The sequence below is a fragment of the Erinaceus europaeus genome, chromosome 8 (assembly GCF_950295315.1).
Source record: "Erinaceus europaeus chromosome 8, mEriEur2.1, whole genome shotgun sequence".
NCBI classification, from domain to species: domain Eukaryota; kingdom Metazoa; phylum Chordata; class Mammalia; order Eulipotyphla; family Erinaceidae; genus Erinaceus; species Erinaceus europaeus.
The window spans coordinates 125,462,748-125,477,401 of NC_080169.1; the positions used below are offsets into that span (position 1 = coordinate 125,462,748).

At 64.1% G+C, this 14,654-nt stretch overlaps 1 protein-coding gene across 4 annotated transcripts in view; it reads left to right on the forward strand.

The window, feature by feature from the left end:
* The window catches only part of LMBR1 (limb development membrane protein 1), a 129,519-nt gene that overhangs the window by 79,701 nt on the left and 35,164 nt on the right, over positions 1-14,654 (forward strand). For all 4 annotated transcript variants that reach the window (XM_060196889.1, XM_060196890.1, XM_060196887.1 and 1 more), the window contains 4 exons: positions 3,595-3,721; positions 3,969-4,037; positions 5,233-5,297; positions 7,386-7,458. In XM_060196889.1, coding sequence (XP_060052872.1) covers positions 3,595-3,721; positions 3,969-4,037; positions 5,233-5,297; positions 7,386-7,458 — 334 coding nt within the window. The remainder of the gene's footprint in view (positions 1-3,594; positions 3,722-3,968; positions 4,038-5,232; positions 5,298-7,385; positions 7,459-14,654) is intronic.

The following is a 14,654-nucleotide window of genomic DNA, read 5'->3' on the forward strand; positions in this document are numbered from 1 at the left end:
GCTCTGGTCCCCCCATGGCAGAGCTGGCAGCGCTCTGGTCCCCCCATGGCAGAGCTGACAGGGCTTGGTCTCCCCATGGCAGAGCTGGCAGGACTCTGGTCCTCCCATGGCAGAGCTGGCAGGGCTCTGATCTCCCCATGGCAGAGCTGGCAGGGCTCTGGTCCTCCCCCATAGCAGAGCTGGCAGGGCTCTGGTCCCCCCAATGGCAGAGCTGGCAGGGTTCTGGTCCCCCCCATGGCAGATCTGGTAGGGCTCTGGTCCCCCCCATGGCAGAGCTGGCTGGGCTTGGTCTCCCCATGAACAGCTGGCAGGTTATGGTCCCCCCATGGCAGAGCTGGCAGGTCTTGGTCTCCGCATGGCAGAGCTGGCAGGGCTCTGGTCCCCCCGTGGCAGAGCTGGCAGGGCTTGGTCTCCCCATGGCAGAGCTGGCAGGGCTCTGGTCCCCCCATGGCAGAGCTGGCAGGGCTTGGTCTCCCCATGGCAGAGCTGGCAGGTCTCTGGTCCCCCCCCTGGCAGAGCTGGCAGGGCTCTGGTCCCCTCATCCATAGCTGGCAGGGCTCTGGTACCCCATGGCAGAGCTGGCAGGGCTTGGTCTCCCCATGGCAGAGCTGGCAGGGCTCTGGTCTCCCCATGGCAGAGCTGGCAGGGCTCTGGTTCCCCCATGGCAGAGCTCTCAGGGCTCTGGTACCCCCATGGCAGAGCTGGCAGCCCTCTGATCCCCCCATGGCAGAGCTGGCAGGGCTTGGTCTCCCCATGGCAGAGCTGGCAGGACTCTGGTCCTCCCATGGCAGAGCTGGGAGGGCTCTGATCCCCCCATGGAAGAGCTGGCAGGGCTCTGGTCCTCCCCCATTGCAGAGCTGGCAGGGCTCTGGTCCCCCCCCATGGCAGAGCTGGCAGGGCTCTGGTCCCCTCATGGCAGAGCTGGCAGTGCTCTGGTCCCCTCATGGCAGAGCTGGCAGGGCTCTGGTACCCCATGGCAGAGCTGGCAGGGCTTGGTCTCCCCATGGCAGAGCTGGCAGGGCTCTGGTCTCCCCATGCCAGAGCTGGCAGGGCTCTGGTTCCCCCATGGCAGAGCTGTCAGGGCTCTGGTCCCCCCATGGCAGAGCTGGCAGCGCTCTGGTCCCCCCATGGCAGAGCTGGCAGGGCTTGGTCTCCCCATGGCAGAGCTGGCAGGACTCTGGTCCTCCCATGGCAGAGCTGGCAGGGCTCTGATCCCCCCATGGCAGAGCTGGCAGGGCTCTGGTCCTCCCCCATAGCAGAGCTGGCAGGGCTCTGGTCCCCCCAATGGCAGAGCTGGCAGGGTTCTGGTCCCCCCCATGGCAGAGCTGGCAGGGTTCTGGTCCCCCCCATGGCAGACCTGGCTGGGCTTGGTCTCCCCATGAACAGCTGGCAGGTTATGGTCCCCCCATGGCAGAGCTGGCAGGTCTTGGTCTCCGCATGGCAGAGCTGGCAGGGCTCTGGTCCCCCCGTGGCAGAGCTGGCAGGGCTTGGTCTCCCCATGGCAGAGCTGGCAGGGCTCTGGTCCCCCCATGGCAGAGCTGGCAGGGCTTGGTCTCCCCATGGCAGAGCTGGCAGGCCTCTGTTCCCCCCCTGGCAGAGCTGGCAGGGCTCTGGTCCCCTCATCCAGAGCTGGCAGGGCTCTGGTACCCCATGGCAGAGCTGGCAGGGCTTGGTCTCCCCATGGCAGAGCTGGCAGGGCTCTGGTCTCCCCATGGCAGAGCTGGCAGGGCTCTGGTTCCCCCATGGCAGAGCTGTCTGGGCTCTGGTCCCCCCATGGCAGAGCTGCCAGCCCTCTGATTCCCCCATGGCAGAACTGGCAGGGCTTGGTCTCCCCATGGCAGAGCTGGCAGGACTCTGGTCCTCCCATGGCAGAGCTGGGAGGGCTCTGATCCCCCCATGGAAGAGCTGGCAGGGCTCTGGTCCTCCCCCTTTGCAGAGCTGGCAGGGCTCTGGTCCCCCCCATGGCAGAGCTGGCAGGGCTCTGGTCCCCCCCATGGCAGAGCTGGGAGGGCTCTGGTCCCCGCCATGGCAGAGCTGGCAGGTCTTGGTCTCCCCATGGCAGAGCTGGCAGGGCTCTGGTCCCCCCATGGCAGAGCTGGCAGGGCTTGGTCACCCCATGGCAGAGCTGGCAGGGCTCTCGTCCCCCCGTGGCAGAGCTGGCAGGGCTCTGGTCCCCCCATGACAGAGCTTGCAGGGCTTGGTCTCCCCATGGCAGAGCTGGAAGGGCTCTGGTCCCCCCATGGCAGAGCTGGCAGGGCTCTGGTCTCCCCATGACAGATCTGGCAGGGCTCTGGTCCCTTCATGGCAGAACTGGCAGGGGTCTGGTCCCCCCATGGCAGAGCTGGCTGGGCTCTGGTCCCCCCATGGCATAGCTGGCAAAACTTGGTCTCCCCATGGCAGAGCTGGCAGTGCTTGGTCTCCCCATGGCAGAGCTGTCAGGGCTCTGGTCCCCCCCATGGCAGAGCTGGCAGGGCTCTGGTCTCCCCATGGCAGAGCTGGCAGTGCTTTGGTCCCCCCGTGGCAGAGCTGGCAGGGCTCTGGTCTCCCTGTGGCAGAGCTGGCAGGGCTCTGGTCTCCCCATGGCAGAGCTGGCAGGGCTCTGGTCCCCCCATGGCAGAGCTGGCAGGGCTCTGGTCTCCCCATGGCAGAGCTGGCAGGGCTTGGTCCCCCCATGACAGAGCTGGCAGGCCTCTGTTCCCCCCATGGAGAGCTGGCAGGGCTTGGTCTCCCCATGGCAGAGCTGGCAGGGCTCTGGTCTCCCCATGGCAGAGCTGGCAAGGCTCTGGTCCCCCCCATGGCAGAGCTGGCAGGGCTCTGGTCCCCCCATGCCAGAGCTGTCATGGCTCTGGTCCCCCCATGGCAGAGCTTGCAGGGCTTGGTCTCCCCATGGCAGAGCTGGCAGGCCTCTGGTCCCCCCATGGCAGAGCTGGCAGGACTCTGGTCTCCCCATGGCAGAGCTGGCAGGGCTCTGGTCCCTTCATGGCAGAGCTGGCAGGGCTCTGTTCCCCCCATGGCAGAGCTGGCAGGGCTCTGGTCTCCCCATGGCTGAGCTGGCAGGGCTCTGTTCTCCCCATGGCAGAGCTAGCAGGGCTCTGGTCCCCCCATGGCAGAGCTGGCAGGGCTCATGTCCCCCCATGGCAGAGCTGGCAGGGCTCATGTCCCCCCATGGCAGAGCTGGCAGGGCTCATGTCCCCCCATGGCAGAGCTGGCAGGGCTCTGGTCCCCCCCATGGCAGAGCTGGCAGGGCTCTGGTCTCCCCCATGGCAGAGCTGGCAGGGCTCTGGTCCCCCCATGGCAGAGCTGGCAGGGCTTGGTCTCCCCATGGCAGAGCTGGCAGGGCTCTGGTCCCCCCATGGCAGAGCTGGCAGGGCTCTGGTCTCCCCATGGCAGAGCTGTCAGGGCTCTGGTCCCCCCATGGCAGAGCTGGCAGGGCTTGGTCCCCCCATGGCGGAGCTCCCTCTTGTTCTCTCATGAGGAAGAGAAATTTGCGGGCAGGAGGAGCAGCCCCCAGAGCCCCCCTTCTCTCTCCCTGTGACGGGCCTGTGGGCCGGGTCTCCCGCTGAAGCCCCTCTGCTGACGCCCTTCTGCTGGCAGGGGCTGCGTGCTCGGGTCCTGGAGACGCTGGTCATGCTGGTGCTTCTGGCCTCGCTGATCCTGGGCATTGTGTGGGTGGCCTCAGCGCTCATGGACCAGGATGCCGCCAGCATGGAGTCGCTGTACGGTAAGGATGCGCCCGGGAGCCCTGGTTCGCTGCCCCACACAGGCCGCCCGCCCACGCCGTGCCTCTGGGTTTGGGCTTGTGTTTGCTTCGGGAATCCGTTTCTGTTCCTCTATCCCGCGGGACTTCCCCCTTCCCAAGCAGATGTTGCCAAAAGGTCATCCCCTGCCCTTCTGTCCAGGGTGTCTGTCGCACCCGTTGGAAGTCAGGCACGCGTGCCCGTGTGCTGACGCGGCTCTCCCATCTCTAGATCTCTGGGAGTTCTACCTGCCGTACCTGTACTCCTGCGTTTCCCTGCTGGGCTGCCTGCTGCTGCTCGGTGAGTACCGGTCTGCTGCTCACGGAGCGGCTGTGCGCTCAGCCCAGCGGCCTCCTGGCCTTCTCCCGACGTGCGGTCACCAGACGCCGCTCTGTGAAACCATTCTATGTTTCTAGTCGCCTCATTGTGGGAGATGACGGCGTACAAGACAGTCGGCACATGAGTGCGCTTTCTTTCCTTTTTTTCCGTAAAATTTATTTATTTTGGGTAGAGAGAGAAATTAAGAGGGAAGAGAGATAGAGAGGGAGCAAGAGAGATACCTGCAGCCCTGCTTCACAGCCTGTGACGCTTCCCCTACAGGTGAGGACGGGGGGCTTGAACCCGGGTCCTTGTGCACTGTAATATGTGCGCTCAACCAGGTGCGCCACCGCCCGGCCCCATAAATACTATTGTCAGACGCTACCATTTGAGGAAAGTCTCACCCACACTACTAAGCCACGCGTGACACCCTCGCCGTGCCGAGACACTTGGGCATACGTGTGCCCAGGCCCCCCGCCCAGCACGGAACCCCTGGCCCCCAGCCCAGCACAGGACCTCTGAAGCGCAGTCTTGCCTGCGGCTGCGGCCAGTGATGCTGGCGGCGTCACAGCTCCCCTGGGGGTCCTCTGAGCAGTGAAAGGGGACGAGGACAGAAGGCGGCCTTTGGGACGGTCTGCTCTGCTTCTCCGGACACCAGTGCCTGCAGCTGCACTGGCCCTTCAGCTCTCCGGCTTCTCCTTTATTTTTGCCAGGATTGGCACCAGGGCTCGGTGCCGACACCAGGAATCCACCGCCCCTGGAGGCCGCTCTCCCCCTCCCCCCTCTTTTATTTTATTTGACAGGACAGAGAGGAATGGAGAGAGGCAGAGAGACACCTGCAGCCCTGCTCCACCACTGGTGAAGCTTCCCCCTGCAGGTGGGGAGCACGGGCTTGAACCCGGAGCCCTGCGCATGGTGGCATGTGCACCGCCACCAGGCCCCTCTTTGCTTTCTTCTCAGTGAGGCTCCCACAGCCCCCTCCCTGCTGGGGTCCCGTGTCCCTGCTTCGGGCTCCACCTTCCTCTCGCAGGCTGTGGGGTTCCCTCCTTGTGCGGCCCCTTCTTCACTGAGGCTATGGGGCAGCACCCCCCCTCCCAAGGGCCCAGTTCACAGCCGGGAACGCTGCCCACCGCCCCGCTGGGCCCCGCCCCCGGCGAGCTGGTCTCTGTCCCCGCAGTGTGCACCCCAGTCGGCCTGTCACGCATGTTCACCGTCACGGGGCAGCTGCTGGTGAAGCCCGCGGTGAGTACCCCCTCGCCACGCCCGCCCCGACCTGCTGGGGGGGGACCCTGCTTTTGTGGGTTGTGACCCAAACTGCTGTTTTCAGTCCTTTTCATCTCTGGAAAGCAGGTTTGTTCTTGCTTTTAAAGAGCTGAGTGTGAGCACCCAGGTGGAAGTCGATGGCTTGCATCTGCGGCTGGAGCTCAGTCTCCCGGCAGCTCGTGCTGCTCCGGCTCCCGCGCTGTGCGGGGAGGAAAAGCTCTGCTCCCGGGCGTCTGCGTCCGCAGACCATGTCGGACTAGCTGGCTTCTGTGTCACCTCATCTCCAGTGCTCTGTGTCCTCCTGCTGTCGATAGGAGAGAGAGAAGTGTGTGTGTGTGTGTGTGTGTGTGTGTGTGTGTGTATGTGTGTGGCGGGGGGGAAACGCCTGCATTCCAGCTCCACCGCTCGTGCCACAGGGGCCGGGGGCTTGAACTCGGGTCCCGGTGTGTGGTGACGTGTTCTGCTGGACCCCAGGCCTGGTCAGTGATCGCCGTGACTCTTGGAGCCTGCTCCAGAGCTCCTGTGGCCTCTGGTCTTTGCCATATGCCAGGCAGTGTGGGTACAGACCGGCCGCATCAGCCATCTCTGCGGCGAGCGTGAGGTCCTGCTGCCCGCCGTACAGCCCGCAGCCCACCCCCGGCCTCTGCCCTCACTCCTGGCCATGGGGTCACAGCGGCCGTGCTGGCCAGCCGTCCTGATGGCGGTGGTCAGCCCTTCCCCATCCACGCCTGCTTCTGAGATCTTTCTCACCAGCAACATGCTCCGCTCAGATCTGTCTGAGGTGAAGCAGACGCCGGGGCCAGGGAGACAGCGGACGGCCAGGCAGAAGGACTCTCATGCCTCAGGCTCTGACGCTCCAGTTCAGGCCCTCACAGCACCTCAGTCAGAGCTGAGCAGGCCTCCACCCAAAAGAAACGAAGCAGGTCCTTACTGCTTACGCCCAAGACGGCCTCCCTGGACCCCCTGCCCAGCACTCCCAGCCTCCCCCCTGCCCCAGCACCCCCAGCCTCCCCTCTGCCCCAGCACCCCCAGCCTCCCCACTGACCAGCACCCCCAGCCTCCCCCCTGCACCAGCACCCCCAGCCTGCCCCCTGCCCCAGCACCCCCAGCCTCCGCCCTGCCCCTGCACCCCCAGTGTCCCCCCTGCCCCAGCACCCCAGCCTCCCCACTGCACCAGCACCCCCAGCTTCCCCCCTGCCCAGCACCCCCAGCCTCCCCCCTGCCCAGCACCCCCTGCCTCCCCCCTGCCCCAGCACCCCCAGACTTCCCCCTGCCCAGCAGCCCCAGCCTCCCCCCTGCCCAGCACCCCCAGCCTCCCCCCTGCCCAGCACCCCCAGCCTCCCCACTGCCCCCCTCCCCAGCTTCCTCCCCACTGCCCAGCACCCCCAGCCTCCCCACTGTCCCCCTCCCCAGCTTCCTCCCCACTGCCCCCACCTCCTCCGTCTCCCCACTGTCCCCCACCTCCCTTATCACCCCGCTGCCCCCAGCCTTCCGCTGGCCTTCCCACTGCTCCCCGCCCCCCATTTCTCTCCAGGGCTCATCAGTATTTGTTGAGACACTGCTTGCAATTGACTTCCTGTTCACCTGGCAGCTGCGGCATGCCCACTGGGTCCCCCCCCCAGATTGCTGTCAGTCCCCCAGTTTTCTGCTTGCTGGGGTCAAGGCTTTGGGTCCAGGACAGAGGCCAGCACTGGGCTCTGCCAGGCCCCTGCTCCTGAGGCTGTGGGGGCAGCATAGATGACGTCCTGCCAGTGGCCAGCTGGTCCGTGTGGGTCCCCGGCCGTGTCCGCGGGCTGCTCCTTCTCTGGGGTGATTGTGGGGGGGTTAGGGCACGAGCCTTTTCCGGCCTTTCACTCTCTCTGTGTCAGACCCTGCACGTCTGCGAGTGGCCGAGAGGACCGCAGAGTTCTTCACTCCTGAGATGCGCAGGCCTCGTGGCCGTCAGCGTCTGGTGCCCGGACCCTTTTTCACGTGTCCGTGGGCCAGGCTGAGCGATGGGAAGGGCTGAGTGTCCTCAGAGCACCAGCTGCAGTGTTGCATTATTCAAGAGTCCCATCTTAAATTTAGATTCTCGAAGACCTGGATGAGCAAATGTGTGTCATCACCCTGGAGGAAGAGGCTTTGCAGCGACGGCTGAACGGTGCGTGTGTCCTGCCCACTGCCAGCTCCAGGAGAGCCCAGCGCTCAGGGGGGCAGAGCTGGGCAAAGCCCAGGGCTAGGTGGGCTGCCTGGTGCTCTAGTGGGGGCAGAGCTGGGCAAAGCCCAGGGCTAGGTGGGCTGCCTGGCACTCAGAGGGGCAGAGCTGGGCAAAGCCCAGGGCTAGGTGGGCTGCCTGGCACTCAGGGGGGCAGAGCTGGGCAAAGCCCAGGGCTAGGTGGGCTGCCCGGTGCTCAGGGGGGCAGAGCTGGGCAAAGCCCAGGGCTAGGTGGGCTGCCTGGCACTCTAGTGGGGGCAGAGCTGGGCAAAGCCCAGGGCTAGGTGGGCTGCCTGGCGCTCTAGTGGGGGCAGAGCTGGGCAAAGCCCAGGGCTAGGTGGGCTGCCTGGCGCTCTAGTGGGGGCAGAGCTGGGCAAAGCCCAGGGCTAGGTGGGCTGCCTGGCGCTCTAGTGGGGGCAGAGCTGGGCAAAGCCCAGGGCTAGGTGGGCTGCCTGGCACTCTAGTGGGGGCAGAGCTGGGCAAAGCCCAGGGCTAGGTGGGCTGCCCGGCCTCCCAGTGGGGGATGGCTGGGTCAAAGTGGAGCATAGCTCCTGTCCTGCCTCCAGAGGCCGAGGTGAGGCTAGACTGCTGGGCGGGCAGAGGCTACCAGAGGCAGAGCTGGCCTTGCCGCCCCCAGCACGGCGGGGTGCACCAGCCGGCCCTGTGGGACCTCCTCCACCAGGGTCTGCTGTGTGGGGACCCCGCCCCCGGCCCTTCCTCTCCAGCTAGCCTTGACTGTGCTGGGGACACACGAGCATTTGACGCGGGCGTCCTCCTTGTTGCTGTCCTCTGTTGGCCGCCAGGGAGCCTGTGGTGACTGATGTGTCGGCAGCTGGTCATCTGTCTTCAGACAGAGCTGCTGAGCAAAGAGCAATGTCAGTAGTATGGACACCGGTCCTGTGGGGACTTCATAGGGCCTTTGAAGATGGCTTTTTAAAAAAAAGTTTTTCTTTTATTTATTCGCTTTTGTTGCCCTTGTTTTATTGTTGTAGTTATTGATGTCATCATTGTTGGATAGGACAGAGAGAAATGGAGAGAGCGAGGGGAAGACAGAGAGGAGGAGAGAAAGATAGACACCTGCAGACCTGCTTCACCACCTGTGAAGTGACTCCCCTGCAGGTGGGGAGCCGGGGGCTCGAACTGGGATCTTTATGCCGGTCCTTGCGCTTCAGCGCCACCTGCGCTTAACCCGCTGCGCCGCCGCCCGACTCCCTGAAGATGGTCTTTATTGATTGCTTAGGGACGGAGAGAAACCGAGAGGGAAGGTGGAGATAGAGATAGCTACAAGAGGGCTGGGCGGTGGCACACCTGGTTAAGCACTCACGTTACAGTGTGCCAGGACCCAGGTTCAAGCCCCCGGTCCCCACCTACAGGGGGAAAGCTTCAGGAGTGGTGAAGCAGAGCTGCAGGTGTCTCTCTGTCTCCATCTCTGTCTCCTTCCCCCCCTTTTTAAAAAAGAATTTATTCATGAGAAAGATAGGCAGAGAGGGAGAGAACCAGACATCACTCTGGTACATATGCTACTGGGGATTGAACTTGGGACCTCATGGTTGAGAGTCCAGTGCTTCTCCACTGCACCACCTCCCGGACCACTCTCCTTCTTTCCTTTCAATTTCTCTGTCTCTATCCAATAATAAACAAATAAATACTATTAAAAAAAAAGAGATGGAGATACCTGCAGACCTGCTTCACCACTCTTGAAAATTCCACCTGCAGATGGGGACCTGGGACTTGAACCCGCGTCCTTGTGCACTGTGATGTATTTGCTCGACCGGGTGCGCTGAGTGGTCCCTGCAGCCCGAGACGGAGACCGAGTTCTGTGGGACTGACACAGAGTAGAAGCCCAAGCTGTCTTTTCTCCTCCTGCTCTTCTGTGGGGAGAAGAAAACCAGCCCTCCATAGTCTTCCTCAGACTCAGCAGTGCCCCGTTGTGCGGAGAGACAGGAGTGGAGCCGTGGGGCAGCACCCGGCCGGCAGAGCAGGGCACTCGCTGGTCAGAGGACGGCCCGCACAGCCGGCACCTGGGGGCATTGTGCTCCCGGCCTTGGGGGTCTCGCCGCTCAGCTCTGAGGCGGCTCCCGGCGGCCCTGCCTCCAGCCACACGGCTGCCGGAGGAGTGGCAGGGCCCCTCGCTCTGCCGGGGGCTGGGCAGACGTGGAAACCTGCTTGGCATGCCTGAGACGGAGAGGCAAGGCCGCCCCTGGGGCCTCGGGCGGCGATGGCCCCGGGCGCTCGCCGTGTCCCTGCGGGCTGCGTGCCTCCACCGTGCAGACCATGGGGTGAGGGATGGGAGGGAGGCCCCGTGGCACCTGTCCCATCTGGTACCTCATGTGCTGTCCTGTTATTCCACTTCCACGTGCTAAGTTGTTTTTACACCGTTTTGACCGTGGTGCCAGTGGGTGTGTGAGGCAGTGCTGGACAGCCCCCTGTCTGGCCTTCAATAGTCATGTTAGAGCGAGGTGGGCAGAGACAGTACAGAGACCCCTGCCCTGATCCCAGGTCCTCATGCGGGGGCCCTGCACCGTCCCACGGAAGGGTGTGATTTACGGCTGGGCCCCCATGCCTGTGGGGGACACTTGTGAGTGAAGCTGAGTCCCCACAGCTAAAAGCTGCTGATGGCAGAGCCTTGGATGTGAGGGCACACATCTGCTCTGCCATGATGGTGCCGGCTGCTATGTGGAGTGACGGGGTGGGGGTGCACTTGACACCGGCAGGGGGCAGTGGTTCTGTGAGCAGAGCCTGAGTCAGCCCAGGGGAGCAGAGGACAGGGCCTGGGTCAGCTCTGGGGGACAGAGGACAGGGTCTGGGTCAGCTCAGGGGGACAGAGGACAGGGTCTGTGTCAGCTCAGAGGAGCAGAGGACAGGGCCTGGGTCAACTCAGGGGGACAAGGATAGGGTCTGGGTCAGCTCAGGGGACAAGGATAGGGCCTGGATCAGCTCAGGGGGACAAAGGACAGGGTCTGGGTCAGCTCAGGGGGACAGAGGACAGGGTCTGTGTCAGCTCAGGGACAGAGGACAGGGCCTGGGTCAGCTCAGGGACAGAGGACAGGGTCTGTGTCAGCTCAGGGACAGAGGACAGGGTCTGGGTCAGCTCAGGGGACAGAGGACAGGGTCTGTGTCAGCTCAGGGGCAGAGGACAGGGTCTGTGTCCGCTCAGGGGACAGAGGACAGGGTCTGGGTCAGCTCAGGGACAGAGGACAGGGTCTGGGTCAGCTCAGGGGGCAGAGGACAGGGTCTGGGTCAGCTCAGGGACAGAGGACAGGGTCTGTGTCACCTCAGGGACAGAGGACAGGGTCTGTGTCAGCTCAGGGACAGAGGACAGGGCCTGTGTCAGCTCAGGGGGCAGAGGACAGGGTCTGGGTCAGCTCAGGGACAGAGGACAGGGCCTGTGTCAGCTCAGGGGGCAGAGGACAGGGTCAGGGTCAGCTCAGGGGGACAGAGGACAGGGTCTGGGTCAGCTCAGGGACAGAGGACAGGGTCTGGGTCAGCTCAGGGGCAGAGGACAGGGTCTGGGTCAGCTCAGGGGACAGAGGACAGGGTCTGGGTCAGCTCAGGGGACAGAGGACAGGGTCTGGGTCAGCTCAGGGGGACAGAGGACAGAGTCTGGGTCAGCTCAGAGGAGCAGAGGACAGGGCCTGGGTCAACTCAGGGGGACAAGGACAGGGCCTGGGTCAACTCAGGGGGACAAGGATAGGGTCTGGGTCAGCTCAGGGGACAAGGATAGGGCCTGGATCAGCTCAGGGGGACAAAGGACAGGGTCTGGGTCAGCTCAGGGGGACAGAGGACAGGGTCTGTGTCAGCTCAGGGACAGAGGACAGGGCCTGGGTCAGCTCAGGGACAGAGGACAGGGCCTGGGTCAGCTCAGGGACAGAGGACAGGGTCTGGGTCAGCTCAGGGACAGAGGACAGGGTCTGTGTCAGCTCAGGGGCAGAGGACAGGGTCTGTGTCCGCTCAGGGGACAGAGGACAGGGTCTGGGTCAGCTCAGGGGGCAGAGGACAGGGTCTGGGTCAGCTCAGGGGGCAGAGGACAGGGTCTGGGTCAGCTCAGGGAGACAGAGGACAGGGTCTGGGTCAGCTCAGGGGGACAGAGGACAGAGTCTGGGTCAGCTCAGGGGACAGAGGACAGGGTCTGGGTCAGCTCAGGGGCAGAGGACAGGGTCTGTGTCAGCTCAGGGACACAGGACAGGGTCTGTGTCAGCTCAGGGGGACAGAGGACAGGGTCTGGGTCAGCTCAGGGGGACAGAGGACAGGGTCTGGGTCAGCTCAGGGAGCAGAGGACAGGGTCTGGGTCAGCTCAGGGGCAGAGGACAGGGTCTGGGTCAGCTCAGGGGCAGAGGACAGGGTCTGGGTCAGCTCGGGACAGAGGACAGGGTCTGGGTCAGCTCAGGGGCAGAGGACAGGGTCTGGGTCAGTTCAGGGGCAGAGGACAGGGTCTGGGTCAGCTCAGTGGGACAGAGGACATGGTCTGTGTCAGCTCAGGGGCAGAGGACAGGGTCTGGGTCAGCTCAGGGGCAGAGGACAGGGTCTGGGTCAGCTCAGGGGCAGAGGACAGTGTCTGGGTCAGCTCAGGGGCAGAGGACAGGGTCTGGGTCAGCTCAGGGCAGAGGACAGGGTCTGGGTCAGCTCAGTGGGACAGAGGACATGGTCTGTGTCAGCTCAGGGGCAGAGGACAGGGTCTGGGTCAGCTCAGGGGCAGAGGACAGGGTCTGGGTCAGCTCAGGGGCAGAGGACAGTGTCTGGGTCAGCTCAGGGGCAGAGGACAGGGTCTGGGTCAGCTCAGGGCAGAGGACAGGGTCTGGGTCAGCTCAGTGGGACAGAGGACAGCGTCTGGGTCAGCTCTGGGGGACAGAGGACAGGGTCTGGGTCAGCTCAGGGGCAGAGGACAGGGTCTGTGTCAGCTCAGGGGCAGAGGACAGGGTCTGTGTCAGCTCAGGGGCAGAGGACAGGGTCTGGGTCTGCTCAGGGGCAGAGGACAGGGTCTGGGTCAGCTCAGGGGCAGAGGACAGGGTCTGGGTCAGCTCAGGGGCAGAGGACAGGGTCTGGGTCATTTCAGGGGCAGAGGACAGGGCCTGGGTCACCTCAGGGGCAGAGGACAGGGTCTGGGTCAGCTCAGGGACAGAGGACAGGGTCTGGGTCAGCTCAGGGGCAGAGGACAGGGTCTGGGTCAGCTCAGGGGTAGAGGACAGGGTCTGGGTCAGCTCAGGGACAGAGGACAGGGTCTGGGTCAGCTCAGGGGCAGAGGACAGGGCCTGGGTCAGCTCAGGGGGTGACAGGCCTGGCTGAGGGGGGCCAGCAGTGCCAGCCTCTCCATCCTTTTTCTCCCTCTTTGTCTCCTGTTGTCCATGTCCTTGGTCTGTTGGGGTTTCTGTCCACCCTCTCTGTGTGCTGCCTTTGACCCCACCCCACCCTTTGTCTTGGAGCGTGCCGAGTGGAACCCCTTGCCCCCATAGGGGCTCCTGCATCTCCAAGGGTTGGGCTGGCATCCACACGCCAGGTCTGCCCAGGGGCTGGCTAACTGTTCCTGCAGGAGTCTCTGCCTCAGTTTCCCCTCTGGCCCTCCCTCCAGGCTGTGGGCTAGCTCCAGGCGGGGGTGGTGGTCACCTCAGTCCACTGTGCCCACCCCTGGAGGCCAGGACCTCCCCTGCTCTGGCCAATGGGCCTCCCTCTGGGGAGGCCAGAGCTCCCAGCCCTGCCACCCCCCATTCAGCCCACTCAGGCGTCCGTCCTCACCATCCCATGGGCACTCACAGGTCATCCTTGCTGGGGCGGGTCTGTGGGGTGGGGGTCAGCTTCTGTCCTCTCTGGGCCCTGATGTGTGGACAGGTGGCCGTGCGCGTGACAGAGGATGCGTGGCAGGCCGGCGCCTTGTCTCGTCACAGGCCAGAGGCGGCTTATCTGGGGCGGGAGCGGCCAGGTCCGGAGCCAAGGACGGGCAGCGGGGTGGCCCAGCTCCCCGTGTCCCCCAGAGGAGCCCAGCAGAGAGTCCATGACGCTCACCATGGTAGACACTCTCTTGTGCCGCCAGCCGGGACGGAGGGCGCGTGTGCCCTTGGCATGTTCGAACGCAGCCGGACGCACGGTAATTGGGACCATTAGCTTTCGTGTGGGCACGGCCTGTGGGCGACGGGGAGCTTTAGAAGTCGGTCCGTAATGAGGAGACACCACTTTTTGTTGTTTAAGTTCAAAACCCTCACAGTCCTTTGAATGTAATTTATTTAAGAATATTGCAGCCTTTGAACTTAATGATCCAATCCAGTTTGCTGGGTGCTGTCTTCACCTCAGTGAGACTAAACAGTGCTGTGCGCAGAGCTGCCCTTCTGACGCTGCTGTGACCCTCATTCCCTGACATATGGGGGCAGTCCCCTGCCCTTGTGCCTACCCTGCCTGCAGCCAGCTCTCACTGGGCAGCCCCTGCCCTGCTCTGTGCCCACTGTGCAGCCGTGCTGGCGGCTGAGTGTGGAGCCCAGGACTGGCCTGCAGGTGTCAGGATGAGGCCCGGGCTCTGCCTCTTGCTGGACGCACCCCGCGTATTCGCAGGTGGGCCATCTGGGCGGCAGGTACCAGAGTTGAGACAGTCCCCTCCGTTGGACATGGGCAGCCGGGCCATCACCCCGACAGCCCACAGCTCCCTGTGACGTCCCTGGCCACCTGCCGTGCTCTGCCCTGTTCCCGTCCTCATCGTGAGAGCTTGAGGCCGTGGCTGGTGGCCCCTCGTGGCGCTCGGCTGGGCTTGCCGGACGGCGGACGCCCACTGCTGTGTGTGGTGGTCCTGCAGGTGCAGCCGACGGGGCCCAGGTGGGGACAGAGGCTTCAGGGTGATGCAAGCCTCAGCTTACTGGCAGCCCTGTGGTCATGTCCACTTTGCTGCTGGTTCACAGGGAGCCTAGTGCCTCTACCACACGGCTATGTGCCTCAGTGGTTAGGACCTGTCAACCTCTTATCCCAGGACTGAGATGGCTTTAGCCAGTTTAGAGTAACTAGAGCAAGAGGCTGGCTGGCTACTCAGACAGGGATGGTCACTCAGACAGGGTGGACACTCAGACAGGGATGGTCACTCGGACAGGGATGGTCACTCAGACAGGGATGGTCACTCAGACAGAAATGGACACTCAGACAGGGATGGACACTCATACAGGGATGGA